Raw genomic sequence first — 26873 nt, 5'->3', positions numbered from 1 at the left:
AGTCCCGCCTCAGATCGGTGCTTTCCAGGCTCTCTCATGGAATCTTGGGGTTCCTTGGAAGCTTATTGGAACTTTGCCGTTGACCAGATCAGTAAGGGTGAAGAATCTTCCTTGAAAAACAGGGTGCTCTCCTTTACTGACCTCCCTGCGTCATCTGAAAAGAAGTAACTGGAGATTTTCTAGGGTTTGCTGTCAGTTCTTGCAGGCACGAGGCCCAGTAAGCTTGGCTGAGGGCTCAGTGCCTACTGACCGCACAGGGGCAGATGTTGCCTCTGAATTCTCGGCACTGCTCCAGATTCTGTGGCAGAGCAACATGGAGAGTACCGTCTTCAGACTGAGAGGCAGGGAGCCACTCTCACCGACTGTTACACTTGCTGTATTTGCTGGCAGGGAGGACATTAAAGAAAACTGTGGACTAGGGAAGTTTGTGAGGGAATAGGAGTGGAGTAGATTTCTCTATCCTCTCTCAAAAGCTAATGCTGTTAAGGGCTGTGATTTTTACATCAGGGCCTTTCGGTAAGCAATATGTTTTTTAAATGCCAGGAGAAAACATGAGCACAAGGGTTATTCATAAACAAAAGTAACAATTGAATGGTTGACACTTGAAAGTCATCGTGTGCCATATTTTGACTTCTGAATCCACAGCACTGAATAAAAAACACAGGCATTGAAACAGTAGTTTACTTCCTTATTAAACTTGGCTTTCTCTGTCCAGTGCAGGGCACTAACAGAGAATAATATTGACAGACAGTGCTAGTCCTCATCTACAATGAATGACATACTTACTGAACTAATTAATAACCACAATTATGATGTTTTAATGAATCCTTAGCTGCCCCCCCCCTTATCTTATGGGTAGTATATAGCTGAACAGGCATAGCCTTCACAGATCCTAATATTGTTACAAGTGAATTTGTTGATGTTTAGACGTTTGATGGCTTTGATGCTGAAGCAGAAAGCATGGCTGCAGTGTGCATCGCCCCGTCTTTTTCTTCTTTTCTCACACATATTCTCGGGCTTTGTTAACCTGTAACCTGCATGAAAAAGAAACTGCCTATTTCTGTGAAAGCACACCTGACTTTTGTCACTGCTGCCGTGTCCTATGCTGTTTGCCACTTGGCCTACCTAACCTTTGCTTGTCATGCAGTTGAGCATGTAGAAATTAAGGGGGTTTTGCTCTTAACTTTGGTAGTTCAAAAATGGGGCACAGATGAAGTTGCTGCTTGGCTGGATCTGCTCAGTTTGGGAGAGTACAAAGAAATCTTCATCAGCCATGACGTCCGAGGCTCTGAGCTTTTGCACCTGGAAAGGCGAGACCTTAAGGTATTTCTTTGTGCTACTTTTCCACACATGGGGATTGTCCTTTGATAAGAGATTCATTAAAACCTTTCCCCTGTTCCCACTGCAGTTGTATGCTTATAGCTTGGCTTTTAATGTGCAAATATGCAACAAACAAACAAGCAAAAACACATTCCCCGAAACTAATACACTGTGCTCTTGAGCTTTACCTTCATTTAGTAATATTTCTTTCTTTCTTATAGTGGTATAATAGTAGCAAGCTTGAGGAAAAAATCAGGGTTTTTTTTTAGGTATGCTCAGTTTTGTCAGAATGATGATGTTGATTTGAAATATGGTGTTTTTTCAGGTAGAGGTAATTCATAATCCATTAACTGATACGATGATTTCTCAAGATGCAAATGATGCAGGGATTCTTAAATTCACCTGAATTGTGGCTCCTTCAGCTTTCTACCCTTTTACCTACTCTCCTCTTACCTGAAGAGGAGAACTGGACAAGTTCAGAGGATCTGGTATACACGTGCAGCTGGTAGAGCAGAACAACAGTCCACCTGCGGACAAAATTGCCTGTTTGGAGAACTGCCAGATACCTGAAGGAATGATTAACATTGATGGCCAGGGACGCCTGAGATTGGGGGTCCTGGACCTGAGGCTACACCCCTGCAGTGGAGAGTTTCAGAGAAGTGGCACGGGTAGCCTGGCAGGGTGCCAGCGTGGCATTCACAAACGTTCCGGTTCCTCTTGCTTCTCTTTCTGCAGTATGTCTGAGGGAGAAGAGTGTCTCAGGTGGATTCCAGCGGCTTTAGAGAGGCTTTATATTTGCACAGCAACTTCCAGGATTCCTTCTGGTAAAGAAAGGAAGCATCTCCACAGACAATAAATTCTCTCCCGTTCGCTGTCCCTCTTGGTCACGTAATGCTAGTGCAGGTGCCACCCTGTTCTAGGAGAATTGTGTACTTAAATTTGCCATTTGCATCGGCAGAGGTCATTGAGGCAACGACTCCTGCAGCTTCCAGCCAACACCCAACCAGACTTCAGGCCAGAGTCCATAAAATCCTCAAAGTCCAGCCTGGTGACAATTTAATCAGAGTTGATAGGCAGAAAATACAAGGACTAAAACTCGATTCAGTTATTCTCTGATGATTATTAAATCATCCGGGGTGGGGAAACTCTCTAAAGTGTTCCTCAGCTCTCTGTGATGCTGAAGGAGAACGTGAGAGATTCCAGAATAGGCAGGAAAGCAAGATTCAAGTCTGGTAGCACATTAAAGACCAACAGGATTGCCGGCGTATAAGCTTTTAAGAGTCAAAGTTCCCTTCTGTTTATTATTTATTTACTTCATTTATACCCCAACTTTCTCCACATTGGGGACCCAGAGCCGCTTAGATCATTCTCCTTTCCTGCATTTTACCCTCACAAGAACCCTGTGAGGTAGGGTTGAGTGAGAGGGTGTGACTGGTGCAAGGGCACTCAGCAAGCTTCCATGGCAGAGTGGGGATTCGAACCTGGGTCTCTCAGATCTTGTCCAGCCCTCTAACCACCACACCACACTGGTTCTCATTGGAACAGGCAGACAGGTAAAAGGTATAATGCCTTTTGGTGGGAGGGGGGTGGTAATATTGTAACTGCTACCCAAAAAATCCTCTTTGCCTTAGATTTTTCAAACCAAGTGGCATACATTCCAAAGTTTATCACACATCATTTGTTTGTAAAATATGCTGCTTCGTATGAACACTTTCAAGGCAGATGAGTTTTGGACCAATTTGCAGGATTTCATTCCTCTTTCAAAAAACACAGTCTTTTACCTCTCAGCCTTCGCTGGACTGTCACTATTCTCCAGCTTCATCAAGAATTGGGAAAGCTTTTCTAGAAGTAAGACTGGCAAGGCAGAACTGCTACTACCATTAAAAATTTTCATAGAAACATAGAGCAGGAATGGACACCAAAGATCCAGCCCCCTGCACAATGCACGGATGTCACAGCTCCCCCCCCCCTCCCCAGTGACCCCTGCTCTATGCCCTGAGGAAGGCAAAAACCCACCAGGATCCCTGGCCAATCTGGCCTGGAGGAAAATCCCTTCCTGGCCCCAAAGTGGCCATCAGCATTACCCTGGGCGTGTAAGAAGGGGCCACAAGAGCCAAACTCTAAACAGAGTTACACCCTTCGCGGTCCATTGAAGTTAGGGGGGCTTAGAAGGATGTGACTCTGCTTCAGAGGGCACTGTCAATCACCCATCCAGAAGATGGAGTCTCTTTTTCCCCTCTCTTGACTCTCCTTCCCCTTCCCCGTTGTACAACCTTTTGGCGCAGAAAGCAGCTTTATATACAGTGCAGTATAAGAATTCTTCTAAATTTCAGCCTCAGCAGCACTAAGGCTCTCTTTTTCCATTTGGAAATCCAGTATGTGTCATCTTGGTAAAACTAGCCTTTCCTTCCCAAGTCCTCATTTCCATCTGCTTTGAGGAGTGATTGGTGCTATGTTCATACCAAAGAAGAAAATGAGACTGACCTATTTCCTGACAGAGCAGGTTTGCAGTCTAGGCATACTTTAAGATCCTCACCTTCAGAGGCCATTCAGATCTTGCCACGTATGCAGCTTCTTTCACCAGCTGTAGCTGCTTTCTTGAGTGGTGATACTTGGCTATGACGACCCATATATTTATCACCTCCAGGTCATATTACTGTAACGGGCTCTACATTTCCCTTGGAAAGAGCTAGTTCAGAATGCAACTGCAAGATCGCTCTCAGGCATTAATGATGGGATACATATTACCCTGTGCTTAAAGAGCTTCAGTGGGTACCGTTTCCTGGTACAAAGCTCCAAATGGCCTGGGAGCCCAGGGTACGGTAAGGACCGCATCGTTCTTTATGGGCTTGCATGAGCGTTACATTAATCGTCTAGGGCCCTGCTTCATGCCTCCCAACCTTCAGAGGTGAGATGGGGGAGAAAGGGATAAGGCCTTTTCAGTTGATTTTATTTATAGTCCACAGATTACAGGATATAAAACGGTGCAGTCTGTGTAAGACAAGCAGTGAACAATGCAATCAGACTAGGATTACAGGATTAGAGAACAATGCAAACAATAGACTATCTAAGGCAAACAAAGTAGAAAGTGGAATTACAAGGTAGAAGGCAATGCAGAAAAAGCAGGAGAATAGTAATTTTAAGTGGGCTCGGTCCTATTCTGTTATAAAGGTGTCCTCCTGGACTGTTCCATTCTATTACAGTTCTAATCTCTTTTTAAAAAATGCTCCCAAACATTTATGTTTTATACATGCTGCAGAATGATAGAAGCGTGGGAGCATTCTTGACCTCCTCAGACAGGCCACCCTACAAGGTGGGAGCCACCACTGAGAATACATGTGAACAGGCAGCTGCTGATTTTACCCATTTGCAGGGTGGACCTTCTGAAGGTTTTGTTCAGAACAGCCAAACAGTCACAATGGAATATAGTGAGAGGTGGCCCTGTGGGTATGTGAGTCCCGGTTCCAATAAGGGTCTTATAGAGAGCCAGAACATTGAATTGGAGTGAGTAAACTGATCAGTAATTAGTGGAATGTCTGCGGAATGAGTGTGATATGCCTGTTCTGCCTAGTTCCTGATAGTAAGCAGGCTGTGGTGTTTTGTATCAACTGGAGTTTCCAAGTTGTCTGTATGGGCAGGCCCACGTTGAGTACATTACAATAGTCTAGCCTCAAGGGAGCCATAGCATGGATCCACATGGCCAGATCAACTGAGTCAAGGCGGGGAGTGGTGGATCTTCTGGGGTAAATGAAGCTGGGTAAATGAAGTCTTTTTTGTAGTTGCATCATTGCGTTTCTGGTAATATTGCTGGCACCAGGATAACCCCTAGGCACTTCTCTGAGTCAGCAAGCATCAGCTGGACTCCTTCTGAAGCAGGGAGCATAATGGCCTTCAAGACCCCAGTGTAAGTAGTTGGCCCTGGCCTCCACCATATTTAATAACTGTTTGATAGCTGCCTGTGATATAAAAATCACAGGACCCCTGGATTAATGCAGCCTGATCTGCAGCACTGGGAATTCCAGCCAGAGTTGCTGAGTCCTGCCCGGGAAATCAAGCATGAATAGGACATTCATGCAAATGCAGAGTGACCATGGTGATTGTATTTACTGCCTTCTCAGCTGTGGGCATGAGCTGTGATAAGACAGGATCTTGTTGAGTCACTCCTCTTAGCACATTCCGATACCCTCCTTCCGTGATGAAATCCCCATCCCAAGATCGAGGAGCAATCAATTAGCACTGATAAGTTTTTCCTGGGAAAATGCTGTCCCTATCTAAATTCATCAACTCAGCTCCGGGAAGATTCGTTAGCAAACTGCCCTTTTGTGAGGCAGCAGAAGAGACTTTGCATTTCCTTTCATACACCCCGGCAGACAGTAATCAAAGTAATCAAACATTCCCAGGAACTGACCTTTAGGGTCTTTGTTCCAACGACTGAGAGGGCTTCCCAGTCTCAGGACACGTTTCGCTCTATAAGAACCAGGCCTCTTTTCCCATTCAAATTGTGCGCTCTTTCTGGATCCAAGCGCTACTCCCTTAGGATCGCTCTCCCTAAGACTGTCTCTCCTGGCTGAGAATGCAGAACGTTTGAAGCTCTTCCTCTGTGGACTACCCTACTCTCCAGATAGGTAATTATCACCCTGAAATCCCTCAGATTTATTCCACCATCACCCTTGCTTTTCCTAGGCATCTTGTGCATTTGTGAACAATCTCGTGTGTGTGTGTGAAAGAGAGAGAGAGAAAGAGAATTTTCCCCTTTTAATAAAAATACTCTTTTATTCAAGATCACCAGTTTCATTTGCCTCCTTGGGGAGGGGACCCTGTAAATACTGGTGGAGATATCCCATTGTTACCCTTCTTGCATAGCCTTCCTCCTTGCCACTAATTCCCCCATTTACTTGCAAGGAGACCCATTCCTGGTAACACCAGCCTTCCCAACTAGCATTACTTCCATCTTGTTAGGATTCACTTTCAGTTTGTTCACTTTTAACCATTTAAGCACAGCAATGAGGCACTGGTTCAGCACCTCTGTAATATCACAAGAAAGCCCTCAAGGATGACAGTTGGTCTCCAGCAGCAACCCCTATGAGTCCTGCCCATAAGGAATTATTTAAACCAATCCAAGGCAGAACCCTTAGTCCCCACTTTGGCCTTCAGACACCTCAGAAAGATGGCATGATCCACAGTGTCAAATACTGCTGATAGATCCAGTAACATGAAGGCATGGCCTTTGTCCACATTCAAACAAGGACCATCAACTGAAGCCCCCAGCACCATCTTGATCCCATCGTCCAACCTGAAGCTAGGCTGAAAGAGGTCTATGATGGACAGGATTGGCTCCAGCTCTGCCTCTCTTGAGAGACAGCCAATGGGAGTGGGCAAAATGCTGGGCCAATGGGAGTTGGTTGGAGGGAGAGAAAAGGAGAAAAGGCTTCTGGAGCTGCTAAGAGGAGGCAACAGAGAGATGGCTGGCAGTTAAACCTGTTCTCTTACATTGAAACCTTCCCTGTTTAACCCCAGTTGAGTTGAAAAGCATTTATTCCTACATTCCATCTTGTAAATAAAGTTTAATTTTGTTTTGTTTAACCCTGGCCAGCTTGAAGTTGTTGGCTAAGGGGGAATATCACAGACACAGACTCTTGTGAGGTAAATGGTGGGGAAATAACCTCTAAGTTACTTTTCCCCAGTAGCCCTGGGCTGTAGCTGGGTGAGGGAAGATACATACAGGGAAGGGGCTGCCTGTCTGGTGGAGCCTCTGTGAGGATTTGGGTCAGGGCTATAGCTGACGCATAGGTGGCCTCAGGTGGGCATGTGGTGGCCAGCCCTTACCTGCCTGTGAAGCCCCAAACCTGTGAAGGGAGGTTTAAGGTGGGTGGGCAGGGTGTGTAAAAGGCTAGTGTGAGGGTCCCCATAGGGTCTAGAGCAGATGCATCATCCAGAAAGACCTGGAGCTGTTTTGCCCCTGCTCTCTTGATCGCTTTGCCCAGAAAGGGCCAGTTAGAGACCAGGCATCTTCTGGTGGCATCTTGCTGAGTGGAGGGGCTGTGGCTCAGCAGAAGAGCCTCTGTTTTGCATACAGAAGGTCCGAGGTTCAATCCCCAGCACCTGCACTTAAAGGACCAGGCAGTAGGTGATGGGAAAGGCCACTCCCTGAGTTCCTGGAGAGCTGCCAGTCTGAGAAGACAATGCTGACTTGATGGACGGAGGGCCTGATTCAGTATGGGGCAGCTTTATTATGCTCCTGTGCTCTTCTGCTTCCTCTTTGCCTGGTGCGAAACTTGCCTATGAAGTTTTCTTAGGTGTCCGCCAGTGGTTGGCAAACACCTGGTGGTTTGGCTTCCTGCCCACTGATCTCTGGCGCTCGATGGCAGGTGGCAAGCCACCTGGCTGGTGCACCCCACCCCCCCTCCAGTAAGCAACCTGGGCAGACAGGAGCCGGGTGGGATGACATCACTTCTGGAAGTGATGTCATCACACTGCCTATGGGAGTGCTTCCTGCAGGGCCAATTTCAGCCCCAAACAGGCCAATTCTTAAAAGAATTAACGCTGTGAAAAGCACGGGAGTCCTCTCATAGGCAGCGCTATGATGGCACTTCTGGACGTGACGCTGTTGCACTTGGCCCAGAGCAGGTGCGTGTGAAAGAGAAGAAGCCCAGTAAGTACCAGGAACCCCCCCCCCTAGTTGCCAGGGGGACTTGGTACCGGGTCTGAGCAGGCATTTTAACAAGTGGGTTTCCCCCAAGGTTTTATTGGATTATTCTCTTAATTTGAACTGGGTGTATCTAAACAACTTTGAAAAGCAGGGCTTTCCCAGTTCTCCTGCTGCTGTCCACCGAACCATCTGAAATTTCGTTGCTAGGAATCAGCAGATCCTTGGAAAGAGCATAAGGGGCCAGGGGGGGGGGGGCCTTCAGTGGGATGGGTGAATCAGTGAAACTCTCCACTGCCTCTTCTAAAGACTTAAGTGCCTTTCAGTCATTGGCATGGTGTGGTTGGATTGGATACATGCCAGTGTTTGTTGTTACTGTTGATGCCTGGACTGGTAATTTTAATTTATCTGGTTTTATGCTGCTCTTTGGTTGAATTGTTGCTTTCAGCTGTTGCTATTAGTTTGTTTTAAAATAATTATTTTTTAATTGTTACGGCTTTAGATATCTTCTGATACTATGATTTTATTGCTGTATTATTTTTGTTGGGTGAATACCAATACTTAAAATAAAAATTAAATTTAATACAGTGCAAGCTTTGAAATGGAACATTTCAGCCTCATATATGCAAGCTGTGGTAATTATAAATTAGCATTAGATGCAGTGATAACTTCTTTTTAAGATTATACAATTAAGATACACAAGTTGTTGTTTTAAGGTGTAATATAGCTAGTAGTGAGCACTTCCATAACTTTTTGATTTTGTTTATCTCTAAACAGCAAGACTTTCCCCTCCCCAAGCTATATCATAAACTACTTTTAAAATTCTCTTCATAAGTTGCTTGCTCTGTGTAGCTATACAAGAAGCTGTCTTGAGTGCATGGAATTAGTGGGAGAATTCTTTGGATTATCATTAGTGTGACAGCTAATGTGCTTCTACTACTCTGTATTTTAATGCCTCGGTATTTTTTCACATACAAGCTGGTGCTCAAGTGGGAGGTGCACAGATTACTTTTGCAGTTATGCCCGTTTTATTATTAATGTCAAGTGTTCTATTGTAAGTAGCTGCATTGCCTGCCGACTAGTACTCTTGTCCTCACGTAACTGCAGACTGACTCCAGGTACAAGAGACCTTTCCTTTTAGGAATCCACCACAGGGTTGTATGTGATTACTGATAGCAAAAAGTAACAAAAGCATGATAATTTTGTTACTTCCAGTGCTATTTTTGTTTTGTTTTTTAAAAGAAAAGCACCAGTACTCATGTATACCATGCCCCTTTTAGCATCCAACCTAATGAAGCGTTCCAGAGAACTCTTCTGGAGAACGGAGGAGCAGATGTTTAGCTCTTTCTAGAGTCCTTGAATTTAACTGTCTTTTGATTATCAAGTCTACAACACTGGGAGACTAATCCTACTCAGGTCTATTCAATCGGGCTTACCACTAGGAGAGTTTTTTTAGAATCACAGTTGAGTCATAGTTGTGTATTTTGGGATTTCTCAATTATTAAGTAATTTTTCTCCTGACCGAAAGGGTATCTCAGTAAGTTCTAATGTCTCTTTCTGCATTACAAGAAATAAATAGTATACTGTCTTCAAGTAATGGAAATGCATTTGCAGTGGAAAATAACTAGAACCTAATAATGATACTCTGCATTTGCTCCATAATCCTTACACCAACACTGTATGGTTGTCACATGTTTACTGTAGCACTTAACATGTAACTGTCACATATGGATACTGGCTAAATGAAGCACTGCGTGTAGTCATGTTACCCTAAAGTAGAAATTGGGTCATCTGTGTTGGTTCTCATGAGTGAAGATAAAAATGACCATTGGACACTCTTGCTTCCTGTAAGTGAACTTTGCATTCTCCTTGCCTTGTAGGACCTGGGGATAACGAAGGTGGGCCATATGAAGCGAATTCTGCAGGGAATTAAAGAACTTGGCAGGATTGCGCCTTTGCCTGAAGTGTAGCAGTACTGCTACCCTGGAAGGAGAAATGTCACTTCTGCAGCACTGTGGAAGCACGTGACCCTCTGTGTACATGACTTCGTGGATGACTGGGGATCAGTATGTGACATGCATGTTACTGTATCTGCAGTGTTTGACAGAAGATCTGGATGGGAGAGCTGGAACGGTTTTGTGCACCTAAAATGCTATGATATATATATATATATTGCTTTATCTGACAAAGGTCATCCAGGTGTCATTACATATCTGGGGTCTCTATCTGGGCAGCAGCAATTAATTTTATGAAATGAGGTTGCTGAATTTGAGAACTTCCTGGAATCTCTTGCACAGTCTTCTAAGAAACTGATCACATGTGAGTTTTTAGGTGACACTGATACCTCGTCAATCTCTCTCTCTCTCTCTCTCTCTCTCTCTTTCTCGTTCACTAGCCAAGAAATAAAGCTAGAGTGTCCCAGCAATGCAAACAATAATTCACGGTTTGTCCTGAACTGTGACTGCCTTTTTTTTTTTTTTTGCATGACACAACTTATACGAATGAACAACTTTTCTATCTTTTTCAAGAAAATTTAATTTATTACCACTCTGTACTTTCATGTTGTTAAGAGACTTTTCCTGTTGCTGTATGTTGTATGTTACTGAAACGTGCCAATTGGCAAAGAATTTTGGCTGTAAATATCTCCAGCATCCTCATCAAGAAAAGTGTGCTAAACATGATAGGAAGTTTCTGTGCTTAAGATGATAAAGCCTGGTTCCTCATGAAGGTATGAGCTGGCTTCCATGAGAAGGAAGAATATAGGCTATAAATATGCCATGTTTTATCTCTTATAGCCTCTTGTCTGGCAACTGCTAGTTTACTGAACCATCTGGCCTTCAAGGCACGAGGGCATCATGGCTGACGGTGAACTGGCTGTCTTTGAATCCCGAGGTGACGGCCCGCTAATGAGCCGTGACTTAAAACTGCTTCATATTGAAGGCATCCCTAGGACCAACTTTGTGAATATCAGGGCTTGATTATACATTTTTTATAACATCAAATTTTAAAAGGTTGTGGCGGTAAAAGTTACAGATCAGATGAAGTATTTGTCTTACCTTTAGGTGTCTTTGCTGTATACATTAACTGAAAACGTCATTCGGTATAGGAATTACCCTCTTCAGAAATATTTACTATAGGCTGTGTGTGAAGCCTGTTAGTGGTTTTTTTTTTTTAAATCAGTGCGGTTGTTAATATGGACTAATGAACTGGTTTGTCCGATTGTCTTATGACCTCTAAATCCCTTCATTTAAAAACTATAAAATGTATTTGCATTTCTTTCTCAATGGAGGCAGAGTCTTTTAAAGTGAACTTTTCACGTTAAAAAGGAGCAGTGTCAAGTACTCGGGCATGTATTTAAAGACTGCAGCGATGAAAAGTCTTCACTCAGGCAGTGTAAAGAAGTCGCTGTTTCAAGTGAGATGCCAGAGAATCTGTCTGTCTGTTCTGGAGGGTTGGGTCTAAACGTGGCCCCAGCGGAAGGTCCTGCACACAGAAGGTCCCAGCCCCCACACCCCAGCAGCCAGCCAGTCCCCTGCTTGCTCTGCAGATTTTCTGCTGAGGATCAAGGACCCTTGGGATCGAGAGCTTCAGTGAAGAGAGGGAAAAGGCAAAACCGCCCCACCCCTCCTCTTCTCCACAAGTGTAGCAAACTCAGCGCTGAGACCTGCTTCACTAGTGCAAGACTCACAAAGGGCAATTTTGCTGACTTTCCCCTCCTGCTAGCAGAGGGTTCATTTTGTTCGCAAGTGTCCCCTGGCCCTCCGCAAGAGGATGTCTCATGACACACATATGGAAAATATAAATTTGAATTCAACCTGTAATATTTTAAAAAGAACAAACAACAATGTCCATGGTTGCTTGTGCATTTGCAGCACCTTGAGGGATGCTGCCACGTCTTCTGGAAATGGAAGAGGGACCAAGTGCTGCTCTGGGGAATGAACTGTGGCCCTGCCTTAGCGGGACTTTCCTTCCGACAGCACCAGATAAAACCATTTCAAATGGACTGTCTTGGGCTTCTGTATTGACGTTTTGTGTGTGTTCATTCAGTGCTTGACATGGATCTCCTAATTTTCACATGGAATTTCTTTCTGCTTTGGGTAACTTGGCTGTTTATTTTTATAAATGTCTTCTGCAAAGTGCACATGCGGCGTGCGCGTGTTGTGTACACACACAAAATCTTCTGGTTTTATAGTGATCCAGGTAAGATTGCTGTTAATGTACGTACTGATGTCCAATGACTTAGAAAAAAGGGAACTTCTTTTCTTTTTCAGTAATAGAACTAGCTGTCTCAGACTTTTTCTTATCTGTTCAAAAAGGCTTCTTCAGAAGGTTGTAGAGATGAAGTGACACCCATCATAGATGCCCTTAACAAGTGCCAGATCTTTGCCAATGACTCATTGGTATTTGATTTTTTATATGTTCATTGATTTATCTTAGCCTTTCAGCTGTTCTTTGTAAAAATATCCCAAGATCGTTAAAAAATTGCATTTGTTTAAAGTAGACAATTATAATTGCAACAGTACATTTCTGATGTAGAAAAATACCTGGAGTTTTTGTAGTGGGTCCACAGAAATCCATGGGATTTCTCATGCATATACAGTCCACTTTATGAGTTATGGGTTGTGCAATGTGAGCTAACACAGGGTTGCTTGTCTCTGCCGTCAAAGTGAATGTAGTAGTTTTTGACACGAAGCATAGAATAACAACTTTTCTTCAACACTCTCACTAACTACTTCTTATAAGCAGAGGGGGTTGATCCTGCCCCTCTCTACCCACTCTACTGGCCAAAGCTTGAAGACTTCCTCTGACTTAAGTAGCTCTCACACCCTCCCTGGAGGATGGGTGGATCCCCCCAAGCACTTCTAAACCAGAGGCCAAATACAGCCAATTCACATTCCGCTTAATGATAATACACGTTTAGAAGAACTTAGTTGGTAAAGGCAAGCAGCTCATTTTCAGGCTACTGCAAATGTGTGCAAGTAAAACAGGGCTGTGAGAGATGACCTAAATTTAACCTGCTCCTTTAATGAAGCAGCACAAAGAAAGTTTTATGTGTTTCTGAATCCCTGCATGGATTTCCAAAGCCAGCAAGCACACCACCTGTTTTGCTATGTGTATGTCTTATAGCATTATCTGCTGAAGATTTTGATTAAGTTTCCATTCTCAAATATACTGTAAGCCAAGCTTTCTGAGCAAAATATCTCAAAGGGATAAGGTGTTTTACACAGAAAGGGAAGCTATAATCTTATGCATTCTGACCTTGGTGGTTTTTCCTTTAATCGTTTTAGGTTTCCCACTGAATATCTGGCTCCCTGCCTTAAGTGGGACATAGCCTTTGTGCCCAGCACAGAGGGTGGACGGTGAAGAGTTTGGCTGGGCAGCAAAAGTCTGCAGCTCCTGTGCTGCTCTGCACAGCCCACCCCTCTGGCTGACCAGCCGGAGGTTAGCTGCTTGGCTGGCTGGCCACCCTGGGGGGTGGGAGGGTGTCTGGCATGTCCTGGAAGAAAGACTTCTTCCCTCTGGTCATTCCTGCCGCATAAGGGGCAGCCAAAGCTGGGCCTGGCTCTCTGCTTTTTGCTGCTAACCTCCTTTCTACCCAGTTGAGCCACTGTGCCTGGATTGGGCCCTCCAGGTGGCTGTTGGTTAATGAGGCCAAATGGAACTTGGCTTGGAGGCCAGAGTGGCATAGGATACAGTTTTTGGCTTCATCATAGCCTCCACAAAAGCTGTTGTCTTCATCACTGCCCCTCTCAAGAAATAGTTTTCTTTGTTGATCTGTGTTGTGCTATAGAAAACAAAGGTCCTCACATACTGGACGTATAATGCAAAAAGTGGGTGTAACGAAGTTTTAGTGCAAAACAAGGGTTTGTGAGTATCAACACTCACATAAATACAAAAGTGGATGTGGACAATGTATATAGGCAAAAATATGAAAATATCTTCAGCCAATTATACAATAATAGAAATGCACATCAGAATGGCCAACACACAATAAATACAATGTTCAGAGGATAACACAGTGATGATGGCTACCTAGCTGGAATCTGTTCTGAAACTGATCTTCAGAAAACTCCTTAGTTGTCTGTAGTCTCTCGTCTGCTTATTCAGAGATCTCGGGTCACCGTGGTAATTACTGAATTTTTACAAAGATGAGGCAGCCATTTTCAGCTACTCATCATGAGAGATGATTCAGCAAAAACCAACATACCTCCAATGTGTGAGTATCTCTGGGTTGTTTTTTTTTACTGCTGTGGTGGTCAGTCTCCTTTGTTTTTCTGTCTCCTGCTATCACAGCTGGCTTGGGCGTTGGGCTGGAACATAGTGCAAGGCTAGGTAGGGCAGATTCCCTGCATGTCCTTATGGAGCGGCCTCCTTCAGGGACTGCGGGGATGAGGTATATGATGTGACACCTCTGGTTTGGTGGCAGCGCGCATGAACTGCAGCACCCTTTACTTCCTTGCCTAACCTGGTATTGCCTCCCCTTGCTGGTACCCAAGGCTTTTTTTCTGGGAAAAGAGGTTGTGGAACTCAGTGGGTTGCCCTCGGAGAAAATGGTCACAGGGCTGGTGGCCCCACCCCCTGATCTCCAGACAGAGGGGGGTTGAGATTGCCCTCGGGCAATCTCAACTCCCCTCTGTCTGGAGATCAGGGGACGGGGCCACCAGCCATGTGACCATTTTCAAGAGGTTCCGGAACTCCGTTCCCCCGCGTTCCAGCTGAAAAAAAGCCCTGCTGATACCAAACAGGCTGGTTGGTGTATTTTCTCTCAGTGGATGAGTTGTCAGGGCATCCTGCTGTTGCCATCCATTCTGTGCTGGAACTAAGAAATCTGTAGCTAGAAAAGTTGCAGTCTTACTTGTTTCAATTAAGAGCGAGAGTACTGTCTATCTCTCCCCCACAACCCCCCACTCTCCACTAAAGGCACAAAATTTAGGGAAGATAACAGGCCGTGAGAAATCAGAGCATATTCTGTCAGGAAGAAAATATTTTTAAAAAATTTCAGTTCAATATCTGAAATTGCATTTCCCTCTAGCATTTCCCAATGACTTAACTAAACAGTGTTTAAAGTTAAGATAAAAAGGGAATTTTTTCACATTCTATTCATTCCTTAACATTTGCCAACAGACAAGTGGGATCTATTTCTTTTGATTTTCGGTCAGAAGAACACTGCATGAAAATGGCTGGGGGCCCTCAGCATTATATTCACCTTTGTTAGGTGTACAAATAACATTTGTTCCTTTGTCACAGATGTAATTTTCTAGTTTGGCTAGACGGCAGATTGCCTATTTGAATAAAAAGGTAGAAGTATTTGTGTTCTTTAAAGTATGTTAAAAACAAAGTCTGAAAGAGTGTTTTATGTAGATACCATTGTAGACATATGTGACAAACAGTAAGTTTTGTCTGGATCTTTATATTTGATTGCACTATGTAAGTTTACTGCTCTGGATTCATACCTATATCTGGACTTCTGGCTCTTGCATAAAACATGCTTGACTGTTCTAGTAACTGATGTGTAAGAAGTGTTTTGATGTTTCTGTTTTAAACTACAATATGCATTTTTGCAAGCAAATGGACAATGTGGAACAGTAGTTTAAATTTACAACCAATGAATTGCCAGATAAATAAGGGTATTTTAATTAGAAATTGGCTCTATTCTTGGTGTTAAGTACATACTTCTCATCAGCTGGATAATGCAGAAATTAAATTATTGGTGTGTCAGCACTAAGTATTTTGTACATTAATACGTGTACACAAAGTGTTGTTTATACCAGTGTTTGATACTACAAGCATTTAAGTGTGGTGTTAAGATCAAATTGGAATTTTATTCACCACAGAAATGTTTGGGTCCAAATAAAATTTTGGTAGAGGACCAAATTTATTATTTTTATCCTTTAAGTTGTTGAAGAGTTTTTAAATAACAAGAATAAATGCAATAGTGGATATCCCAGTAAAGTGGAAAGGTCCCTCATGTTGCAGCCGAAGCATGGCGGCCTCTGCTGAGTTTTTCAAGGCAAGAGACAAACAGAGGTGGTTTGCCATTGCCTGCCTTAGCATAGCTACCCTGGACTTCCTTGGTGGTCTTCCATCCAAGTACTAACCAGGGCCAGCCCGGTTTAGTTTCTGAGATCTGAGGAGGTCAGCCTGGGCTGTCCAGGTCAGGATTTCCCAGTACCGGGGAGGGCAGGATACCATGTATGTAAAAGCTTATTCCTATACAGCGAGCTGGTAGCTCACCGGCTCTGCTGCACATGCAGCCCCTAGAAGACCCAAGCAAAGGTAGTGAAAAGAATGATTCTAGGCTTTTTATTTTTATATAAAGGTTTCATTCCATAGGATTTTTTCTCTGTGCTGCCTAGCCAGGCCCCTAAGCACACGTTTTCAATTGGTGGCAAAGAGGCGCATTTCCAGTGGGAGCTGCAGGCAGGAGAGAGACTGCAAGTGACAAAAGGCACAGGTTGGACACTTGTCAGTTTCCCTCAAGTTTTTTTTTTTTTTAATTTTTTATTGGGTTAGAATCCGTTATTTTTACATTTACATTCAGTTTTTCCCAAATTTTTCATTTCTAACCCCCTCCCTTTCCCCCCCTTTTGTTGACTTCCAACAGCTTTCCCACCCTTTGTCCCTTTTCCCTTACTTCTATTAATTTCCTCTATCTAAAACAGATATACATTCTCCATTATATTAAGCAGTACATCCTTAACTACTTTTCTTGTTATATACCCAAACTGTAAGTCTTTGTTTCCATCTTGGATAAACAATTTATCCCATTTTCCATTTTTAAATATTTCTATATATCATAAACCTATATATCATAAACCATAAAAATCTTACATTTAAATCAAACAATTTGACTTATTCTCTATATATTACTCATTCTATCTTTTTATGGTAATTCTATATAGCTCATCACATAGTCAATCAATTTGACTCTTCTGTATATTCAGTTTGGTGCATTATATAGATCTTATCAAAGAAAGAAAATACTGTTGGTTACTCAATCCTTATATTTAAACCTTATCATTAATTATTTTCTATCAATGTTCTATCTATTAACCTATATATATCTATATATATATCAATCTGTTAATCTAACTGCTTATAAATTCACATTTATCTCTTCCTCCCCCGGTAAAGTCACCCCCCTCTACATTTTATTATACTTCAGTAGTTCTCAAACTGCCACAGTTTTCCTCCCACCTCCCATTTCTTCTCCAAATATTGTTTCAGCTTCTCCCAGTCTGTGTTAAACTGCCCTGAGTCCAGATTTCTCAGTTTTCTTGTCATCTTGTCCATTTCGGCCATGTACAGCAATTTGTAGATCCAATCTTCAATAGTTGGCACTTCTCGTACTTTCCATTTTTGCGCATACAAAAGTCTAGCTGCTGCTGTCATATAAAATATTAACGTCCTATGATGGGCTGGAATTCCCTCCATTCCCAAGTTTAGTAGCAGGAGTTCTGGGTTCTTATTTATTTGAAACTGTAAAATTTCACTCATTTCTCTTATTATTTCCCCCCAGTACTGCCTGGCTACCTCACATGACCACCACATATGATAGAGGGAGCCCTCATGCTTCTTACATTTCCAGCATTTATTAGAAGTGTTCAAATTCCCTAGCGCAATCTTCTTTGGTGTCATGTACCAACGATAGATCATTTTGTAAATGTTCTCTTTAATATTAGTACATGTCGTTGTCTTCATTGTAGTTTTCCACAAGTATTCCCATGCCTCCATTGTTATTTCTTTATTAAAATTTATAGCCCATTTCACCATCTGTGTTTTAACTGTCTCGTCCTCGGTATACCATTTCAACAGTACTTGGTATACCTTGGATATTCTTTTCTTGTCTTCTTTAAGACAAGTTTCCCTCAAGTTTTGATGGGAAATGTAGGCATCTTAGTCTCGCAGCTTCGCTCTCTGACTGCTGTCCAACGGACTTTTCAACTGTCACTTGTCCAACATTCCGCCAAGCTGCCTACATTTCCCATCAAAACTTGAGGGAAGTTGGCAAGTGTCCAACCTGCATCATTCGTCACTTGTAGTTCCGCTCTGTGAGAGATTTGTTTGATAGATTTTTCAACCGTACATACTGAATAAAGGTAAGTGTAGGGTTTGGATCGGTGGTTGGCTACCAAAGCAGGCTCATTTCTTGAAAAACTTTGGCCCAGAATCCAGAAGAAAACTTGCATGATTGTCATACAAAGTCTGCTGTGGGAATCGCAGCCTCTCTATCATTTGGGAGAAGAATTGGCATAAATATGACTTCTAGTGTAGTGCTAGGCAGAGCTGTAGTCTTCTGAGTCCATTTAAGTAAAATGTAGCTTCCTTAGTGCTTGATGGGATAGGCCTTAAAGGTGGATTTGATCATATATAACATCCCATTTCTCAGACAGTTGGAAGCCCTAAATTTGCTTTTTGGGTTGCTGAGTTTCCAAATGTATTCTTAAGGAATTTGGACGTAGCGGAGACCAAATCCCTGGAACTTTACATTTAGACATTCAAAGTCAGTTGCCAAGAGGCTTGAGATGAAACAGTGGAGTTTGTGTCATGCCTGGTGTGTGGAAACCTACTAGAAAGAGGACAAATCTCGGGTTGTACTTAGTTGAGCCTCACTGTAAGGCTGATTGCCTGGGAACCAGTCTTTCAAATTTGTGCAATCCTCGATGAGCCCAAGTATCTAGTTGCTTAACATTGTTGCGTGCCACTTGAGAGTCTGGAAGGTGCTAGGGACACTGTTTTCTTCTAGAGTCTCTAGGGCATCACACCTCTTGCAAAAAAATTTGCCATTGGAAACCTGCAATTTTGCCTGTCAATAAAACACCATTTGGGGTGGGGGTGGGGGGAGGCTTTCAGAAATTACACCTAAAAAACACAAACTGTCAGATTTATTTTTACTTTTAAAAGTTTATACATGCCTCTTGTATAACAAAACTTTTTGATAAGCAATATTTTAATAGTATTTTTTTTCTTTAAATTCCAATTGAAGCAGCATTTTTGAAAAGCTATAAAAACTATTTATAATATTTGGGTATTTCATGAAAAGAAACCTTCTAAGATTTTTATAGCCGTTTTTTTAAACCAAATATCTAGTTGATATCAATCTGCTTTGATTGCCCCATTTCCAATTATTTGTATTTGTTCTGGTAAAAACCTTAAGCTGTATAGCAACCTAAAGTACCTGTTTGTCAGGAAATACTGCCTGGAGTGGGTTCTAGTTACATAAAAGTTGAGGAAGTTGTGTGGAACAATAAACTTTGGGTTTTTAGCTGACATTGTTGGTGGCGGGGAGGCAATGAGGTGAAATGCAGGACAATAGCTATTTTACACTAAACATTTTGCCAGAAGATACAGTTGACTTTTTATTTTAAAAAAACTGAATTGTTTGTATGGTTGTAACTCTTGGCGTAAGCTGTGTGGAGCATTCACATGTAGCAGCAGCTTAAGTGGCTTGCTGCCACCTCCCCTTGTACACTGAGGAGGAGCAATTGCTCCTGTAGAAGGCGGGCAGGTCCCTCTGGTCGAAGGCTGCCATGTCTTAAGTTCTCGCTGTTTCTGCTTCAGTTAAGCAGCAGCACAGCTGGTGGAAAGGAACTTAAAGACCAGAATCTGTGACGAGCTACATTGGCCTTTTCTGTCAAGAGAAAAGGTACGTGCTTTCCAGGGAGAAGATGTAGTGAATTCAGCGTACTCACCTTACCGGTGGCTTCAGCATATACTACGGCCTTGTGAAGTTATTGGAACAGTTGCTGCACATAGTCCATACCGGGACGTTCTCTGCAGGGTGCACTCAGGTTCATGAAACAGTTGAACGTTCCAGTTCTTTATTTCTGAAAGAACTGTTCTAGTTACAGGTTTGAATTGTTGACCTTTATTTTAGTGTGCTGTAGGGAAATATGAGACCCTGAGCTGGTTCTCATGGTAATGAAATCCCAAAGCCAGCAGACGCAAAGCACCAGCAGAAGCTTGAGAATGAAGGATGGTGGCCGTGGCTTGCTGGCAGGGATTGGGCGTTAACGGAGGCTGTGCCAGTTGCCAGTTTCTCTGTGATGCAGGGGTGCACCTGGGGAGCGCCTGCTAGGGGAGGGAGCGGGAGCCCAGGCGGCCACAGCTTTCAGCTCACCCCAAAAACAGTGTCCTTGGTACCAGTGTCCAGTTCTGCAGGAACTGTGATGGAGGTAAGGTTTTTGCTCAGCGGGCCTCTGAATGATGAATTGGCTACAGGGACCATTCACTGAATGTGATATTGAAAGGAGAATAGTTCGGCTTGCACTGGGCTGATCAGCTTTTACAGTTTAGTTTACATTTGTTCGTGGTAAACATTTACATTTTGCTGTGTGTCAGTCTGAATACTGCAAAGGTGTTGTATGCATGATCGGTTTTGTATCAGTGCGGCTAAGCGCAACAACAAGCTGTTCTTAAGACCACTACTATATGGGTGGAAGCCAGACTCTGTATACATGTCAACTGTAAAGTGTACATAAGTAACTAAGCATAGCCATATTTCTTTGTGTGTGCCTTTGTGTTTATACATCCATGTTGTGTAAAACACTGTTCTAGTCCATGTGAAGAGAAGCATATACAAGCATACAGATAGATAGTTTTTATAGTGGCTATTTTTATATTGTGATGGAAATTCGATGGTTCCGAATGTTTATAGAATCTTAGGCGGCAATCCTATGCAGAATTAAGTGGAGCAAAACCCATGAATTTCAGTGGATTTTAGTGTGCTTCACTTTGCACAAGATCAGCCTGTTTCAATATTTATAAATATAGTTATGGCACGGCACATTTGACTTTTGCCACCTAAGATTTCGTATAGGTTTTTATTCTATTGATTACCATATTGTCTAATACGATTTTTAGGGAAAAGGAAATAGGTCTATTTTCCCAAAGTGAAATTAATATTGAATTATTTAGTAAGTCATTCTAAAATTTGTCCCTAATTTATGCACTTTTACATAATTGTTTTCTACTGGAAACTGAAAACCTAAAGGAAACCTACAAAGTTTTTCAAATGCGAAAAACAAATTTATTTGCAAGTAAACAAATCAGTGTCTCATTATGCTTCCCAAGGATAGTCCTGTTTTCAGTTAATTCCCCATTCTGAAGAGTATTTTTTTCTTACAATGCATTTATCACAGTTTTAACAACCTTCATGAACCTTCAGCATATTTTTAATAAGCATTAAGCACTTTAAAAATCAGTAACTTTCTTTAAAAGGACTTTGCTTTAAAAACATGCAGAAATGTGTTAGCAGTGAAAGTATGCTGGGCCAGACTGTGAAGTCCCCGTTGCACAAATGAAAATATGCTCTGCAATAATAATAGTCCAACAGTTTTAAGCCCCATTTGAGTTTGATTGGACAATTAAATATGTGTTTACATATTTACCATTGAAATTGCTGGGATTTAAAAGTATGTAATTAGGTTCTGTTATATCCAGTGTTTTTAAATCTATACACAAGATGAGGCTCTTGAGGTACTGTCTGATGTTTCACAGAATAAGTCTCTATTATCCACTCCCAGTTTAAACTCAGAACTTTCCTAAACTATATGTGATGCTACAACCCCGCCCCTGGGCACGCTTGATAAAGCATGTGAAGTTTTGACCTTTGTTCATTTTTACGTAGCTGGAATGGGTCTTCTTCACTTCCTTAGGAGCTCTCTTATGAATTCAGTAATGGCCTGCCAGGTGTTGGTTTGAGCATGGCCATAACCAGGGCTTTTTTTCAGGGGGAACGCGAGGGAACGGAGTTCCGGAACCTCTTGAAAATGGTCACATGGCTGGTGGCCCCGCCCCCTGATCTCCAGACAGAGGGGAGTTGAGATTGCCCTCCTCACTGCTCGGCAGCGCGGAGGGCAATCTAAACTCCGCTGTCTGGAGATCAGGGGGCGGGGCCACCAACCATGTGACCATTTTCTCTGAGGGCAACCACTGAGTTCTGCCACCTCTTTTCCCAGAAAAAAAGCCTTGGCCATAACCCCAGGTTTTTGTGATGCCTACCTGTGCCTGTTTTCCTAGCTGTTGTCTTGCTAAGTATTTGTGGCAGTGCTAATCTTGAGGCAAATTTGGGTCAAAGAGAAATGGGCTTGATGGCAGGACTCTGGACCAAGCTGTACAATGAATCCTTCCTGAATCCTTTCTGGGCACATATGGAGTAGGAAAGCTTAATTGCCCAATAGCTGTAAAACAATTTTATAAGTGTACTTTGTATATTTAAGTCTACATATATCTGCTCCAGCCAGTGTCTGTGTATGGAAAGTGTGCTCTTTACCAGCCATGAGGCTTTAGGGATTCAGAAACCTCCAAGACGGTTTGGCTGTCAGATATCTCTCTGGTGTGAACAAACCTTAAAAGGCCAATCCTGATTGAGAATGGCCATGCAAAATATTGCCTATTTACAAAACAAGAAAATATACTGTATGGTGATTTTCTTTTTTCTTCCGTCCTGGTTTTGATCATTGAAGCATTTCATCTGTATGGTCTGCTATTCTCAGTAGAAACCAAAACCAACCCCAAACTCTGGCAAGAGAGACCCACTGAGCCGAGGGACGCTTCAGACCTCCACAGGCACATAGAATTATTTGGAATTGTCAGATAACCACCTGCTGACATATTTTTATAGAAGACAGTCTGAAAATTGATGGAGACATTAATTAAAAGTGATTTGGACACACCGAATGGCTAGCTACTCTCTCAGGGAGTCACTTTGAGCTCTTCTGGGCACTCCTTTTTCTCCTGCCTTTATCATTTTGCAATTCTTTGTGTCTTATGATTATTGACCACCAGCATGCTTCTATGTTTTTCCTTTCACATCTAAGATTTTCTCATCACTGGGTTCTTACCATGAGTTCTTACCGTGAGTGTTCCCAGTGCGCGGGTGCATGTGGTTATATTTCTAATGGCTAGGGGTAAGTAAAATAAGAAAGTAGGTCTGTGGAGGCAACTAAAGCCCCGTTGGAGAAACACCAAGTCAAGGGCCAGGTTTTGCTCTCCAGCTTGTTCTCAGAGCAATGGACAATCAGCAATCTGTTCCCCCACTTTCCCATTCGCACTACCCAGTTCATTTATAAAACATATTCTGGAGATACCTAATTTGCAAATGTGTTTTCCTTTGTTAAACTGTAGATAATGTTGGTGTAAGTAATGTGTGAATTGCCCATGGATGGTCACCAGTTTTCGCAATACTCTGGCCCGGAGCAGGTCCTCTTCAGCATAGAGAGGTTGGTGCCGTGAAAACATGCCGAGCGAAGGTCGTCTTAGACCATGCTCTTCTGCGTGCTGCAAAAGGGTCACGTTGTGAAATGCCTGACATACTTGCCAGTGAAATCTGTTCAACAGAGGACGTTGTTAAGTTTGGGTTGTATTTATTTGTAATCACTGCTAAGAAGCGAGAGCTTTGACCGTTTACATTCTGTTTACAATGGCACAGGTTTATTTTTAATATATACAGCAACGGAGGTATTTATTGCATATAATATTTTGAGAGACATTCTGTGTGTTTTGCACCTTTGGAATATATTTCTATGTACAGAATATTTGGCTGGCTCTGTAAAGAGTAATTTTACGATTCCTAAATGATGAGTTTTTTTGTGCCTTTTTATTATTGAATGCATGATTACCTATTTATTGTATGGAAGTCACAGAGATGTGTATTTTGTATGTTGCTGGAAGAAATTGTTGATTTTATTGAACATTTATGAGAGATACCTCTCTTGAAAGGCAAACTGCTTGATCTTCCTTCTAAAATAAACAGATGAATACCATCTTGTTAAGCGTCTGAGAATTTATGAATTGAAAAAAAATGTTTCTTTTTGCTATTATACAGCTTTAATATCCTAATTTTAAAAGAGAAAAAATTGTTGAGATAGGAACCCACATGTCTCACTCTATCTGTAGTAGAAGGCAGTGGCTACAACTCTTGTGAACTCTAAGATCACAACATTATCGTGCTCCCTGGCCTCCGTTTCCCACAAGCGTTGCTATCTCTGAATGGCTGAATATCCCAGTTTGGAAATGGCCCAGGTCAGAGGCAGAATTTAGTGTGAAATCCTCTGCCAGAAATAAAGTTCTGCAAGAAAAGTACAACTGGGATAAACCGGCCCATTGCCTTGTAAAGCACAGGCATGCCTAACATTCTTTATTTCATTTTGATCCTGTTTGGGCTTCCAAGGATCTCAGGGTGGCATACCTGTTTTTCTCTTGCCCGTTTTGTGCTCCCAAAAGCCCGGCGAGAACAAGTTGTGCAAGATCACCCTGTGAGATGCCTGTCAAACAGGGGTTTAAACCTTCACCTCTCAAGTCCCCTATGCCATGCAGACGTGGCATTATCACAGGAACATTTGACGCTCTGCTGGTTACATGCAGTTCTGCTGCTGAAGACCTTCTTTCTGAACTGCACAATGTAAAAATGGAGCGTTATCTTCACACCCGTGAGCATTGCCTGAACGCTTGGCTGTCTTCTGGGAGATGAAGATTTAGCTGGAAGGGTAACTGTAAATTCTAAGGGCTCACTGAAGGTGGTGGTAAGAGTTGAGTGCACTGCTCCGTTTCACAAACCTCTTCCCAAATTATTATTACTATTACTATTATTAGTCTGCCTTGCTTACTGAGATCCAAGGCGAGTTACAGAGTGCAAGTGAAAATACAATATAATCGACAGCTAGGACATTCACAAACCAAAGTACAATAATGAACAACAGTCAGGACCTTCAGGGAAACAGATACAAGAGGGAATGGTAGCAGAATTTTTTTTTAAACAAGCAGAAAGCTGAGCACAGAGATTAACTCTATTAGAAACAAAGCATAACCAATTTCCATGGCATGTTTAGCAGCACAGAAAGACCCCAGTAGACACACATGTACAGCAGCAGACAGCACCCAATACGAGCGTTGCATTTAGTCCCCATCCCGACCAAGGCATCTCTCTCAGCCATTTTCCCCTCACTTTTTCTCTCCCTCGAAGAGCCCTTTCCCTGTCGCCTCCTTCCCACCCACACACCATCCTACCTTTTATCTGCCCCAAGATTTACTTCATTTATACCCTGCCTTTCTCCAAAGCATGGACTGAAGCAGCTCACATCATTTTTCTCTCCTCCATTTTATCCCCACAACGATCCTGTAAGGTAAGTTAGGCTGAAACTGTGTGACTGGTTCAAAAGCACCCCGTGAGCTTCTATGGCAGAGTGGAGATTCAAATTTGGGCCTCTCAGATTCTAGACTGAAACTCTTAACTACTGCACCACACTAGGGGTGCCATTCCCCTTCTCAGGGCAGTGGATCCCCTGCTCCCACACTCCCCCCTGCCCCCACTTACCTGGCCGGCAGAGGGGCATGCTTCCCGGGACACAGCCCCTTTGGGTGGCACGGTACGCCCCTGTGCCCACAGTGGCCCGATTTGTGCCCCGCAGCGGACCCAATTCAGGCTGAATCGTGTCCTGCAGTGGGCTGATTTGGCCCCCTGGTGAGCGCGGGAGTGCTCTCAGACTGCCCCTTGACCTGCACAGTGATGTCACTTCCGGGTAGTGGTGTCATCGTGCAAGCCGGGAATGCATGTACTCGCGCACAGACATGGTATGTGCCAGGCCCCTAATCTCCGGTCGGAGGAGCCAGGGGACCTGGCAACCCAATACCACACTGGCCTTCATGTGGGGGCTGTTGCTGAACAGTTGCAAACAGCTGGGACTGGGTGATTCGTGCAAGTAGGGTGGCAGCAAATAGCCTAGTGGTGGCTGATGGGCCTGGCCCCAATGAGTCCTTCAAAGGCCAAAATAGCCCTGGAAAGGGCCCTGTCCCTCCCCCTGACTTTTTCTGACAGACGCTGAAACTTGAACTCTGACAATACTGTTGTTGGCAGCAGTGATCACTGAGGGCATCTTTTCTTAAAGGTGCAGGTGCTCCTTTTATCTTTTTTTTTTTAATCTCCAGTGGGTTGTTTTTTATTTAAGATTTCAGATGTTTTCCTGCAAACCTGTAGTCAGAGTAGTTCAAAGGTGGAATCAGCTGCCTAGGGAGGTGGTGAGCTCCCCCTCACTGGCAGTTTTCAAGAAGAGGCTGGATGAATATTGGTCAGGGATGCTTTAGGCTGATCCTGCATTGGGCAGGGGGTTGGACTAGAAGGTCTGTATAGCCCCTTCCAGCTCTGTGATTCTGCGTTTTTCAGGTCTGTCGAAAAATCTGTCTTGTTCATTCATGGCTCCAATCTCCATATTTAAGAATTCCTCAGATTTGGCCTTGTTGAGAATCCTACTATATAAAAGGCTGTGTTCCAGACAACTCACTTCCTACCCAGGTGCGCCCCCAGAGGGCGCTGCTGTAGAGGGAAGCTTAGAAGAGGCAGCCCGGCCCTCAAGATAGTGAGGTACGGTGGGAAGCCCAGGCCAGGATTAGGTGTGGACCAAGTGGCAATACTCATCTCCCCTTCTCCCAGCCGGGATCAGGAGCGGAGCAGGTGGCAATGACTGCTCCCCTTTCAACCTGCCGGAATCAGGTGCGGAGCAATGCCTCATTGAGATCAGATGCGGACCAGGCAGCAATGCCCACCTCCTTCACTTGGACAGAATCAGGAGCAGAGCAAGAGACAATTCCTGCCTTCCTTCACCCAGCCAAGATCAGGAGTGGTCAGCACAAATATAGAGCAACACGGTAATAAATAGCATCAACAGAACAATTACCCGTGCAACAAAGATGTCTCCCTATTTATTTTATACAATTATATAGTCTAATAAAGAACTACACCAGTTTAGACAGTCATGGAAAATTATTTTTGCAGGCGTTATATGTGTTCAAAATCAATATGTAAAGTGTCCAGTGGTTCAAGTGCTCTATTAAAATTGCAATAGATATTAAAGTGCAAGTGCTTCCTAGCGCCATATAAACACTAGTCTTTTCATCCAAGAACAAGCTC

At 43.2% G+C, this 26873-nt stretch overlaps 1 protein-coding gene across 1 annotated transcript in view; it reads left to right on the top strand.

Moving 5' to 3' along the window:
- The window catches only part of DGKH (diacylglycerol kinase eta), a 138332-nt gene extending 128154 nt beyond the window's left edge, over nt 1–10178 (top strand). The window contains exons 29-30 of the mRNA XM_054973702.1: nt 1193–1323; nt 9847–10178. Coding sequence (XP_054829677.1) covers nt 1193–1323; nt 9847–9936 — 221 coding nt within the window. The 3' untranslated portion in view covers nt 9937–10178. The remainder of the gene's footprint in view (nt 1–1192; nt 1324–9846) is intronic.
- Nucleotides 10179–26873: the final 16695 nt, after the last annotated feature.

This window comes from Eublepharis macularius, chromosome 3 (assembly GCF_028583425.1).
Source record: "Eublepharis macularius isolate TG4126 chromosome 3, MPM_Emac_v1.0, whole genome shotgun sequence".
NCBI lineage: Eukaryota > Metazoa > Chordata > Lepidosauria > Squamata > Eublepharidae > Eublepharis > Eublepharis macularius.
This window is presented reverse-complemented; position numbering and strand designations above follow the sequence as displayed.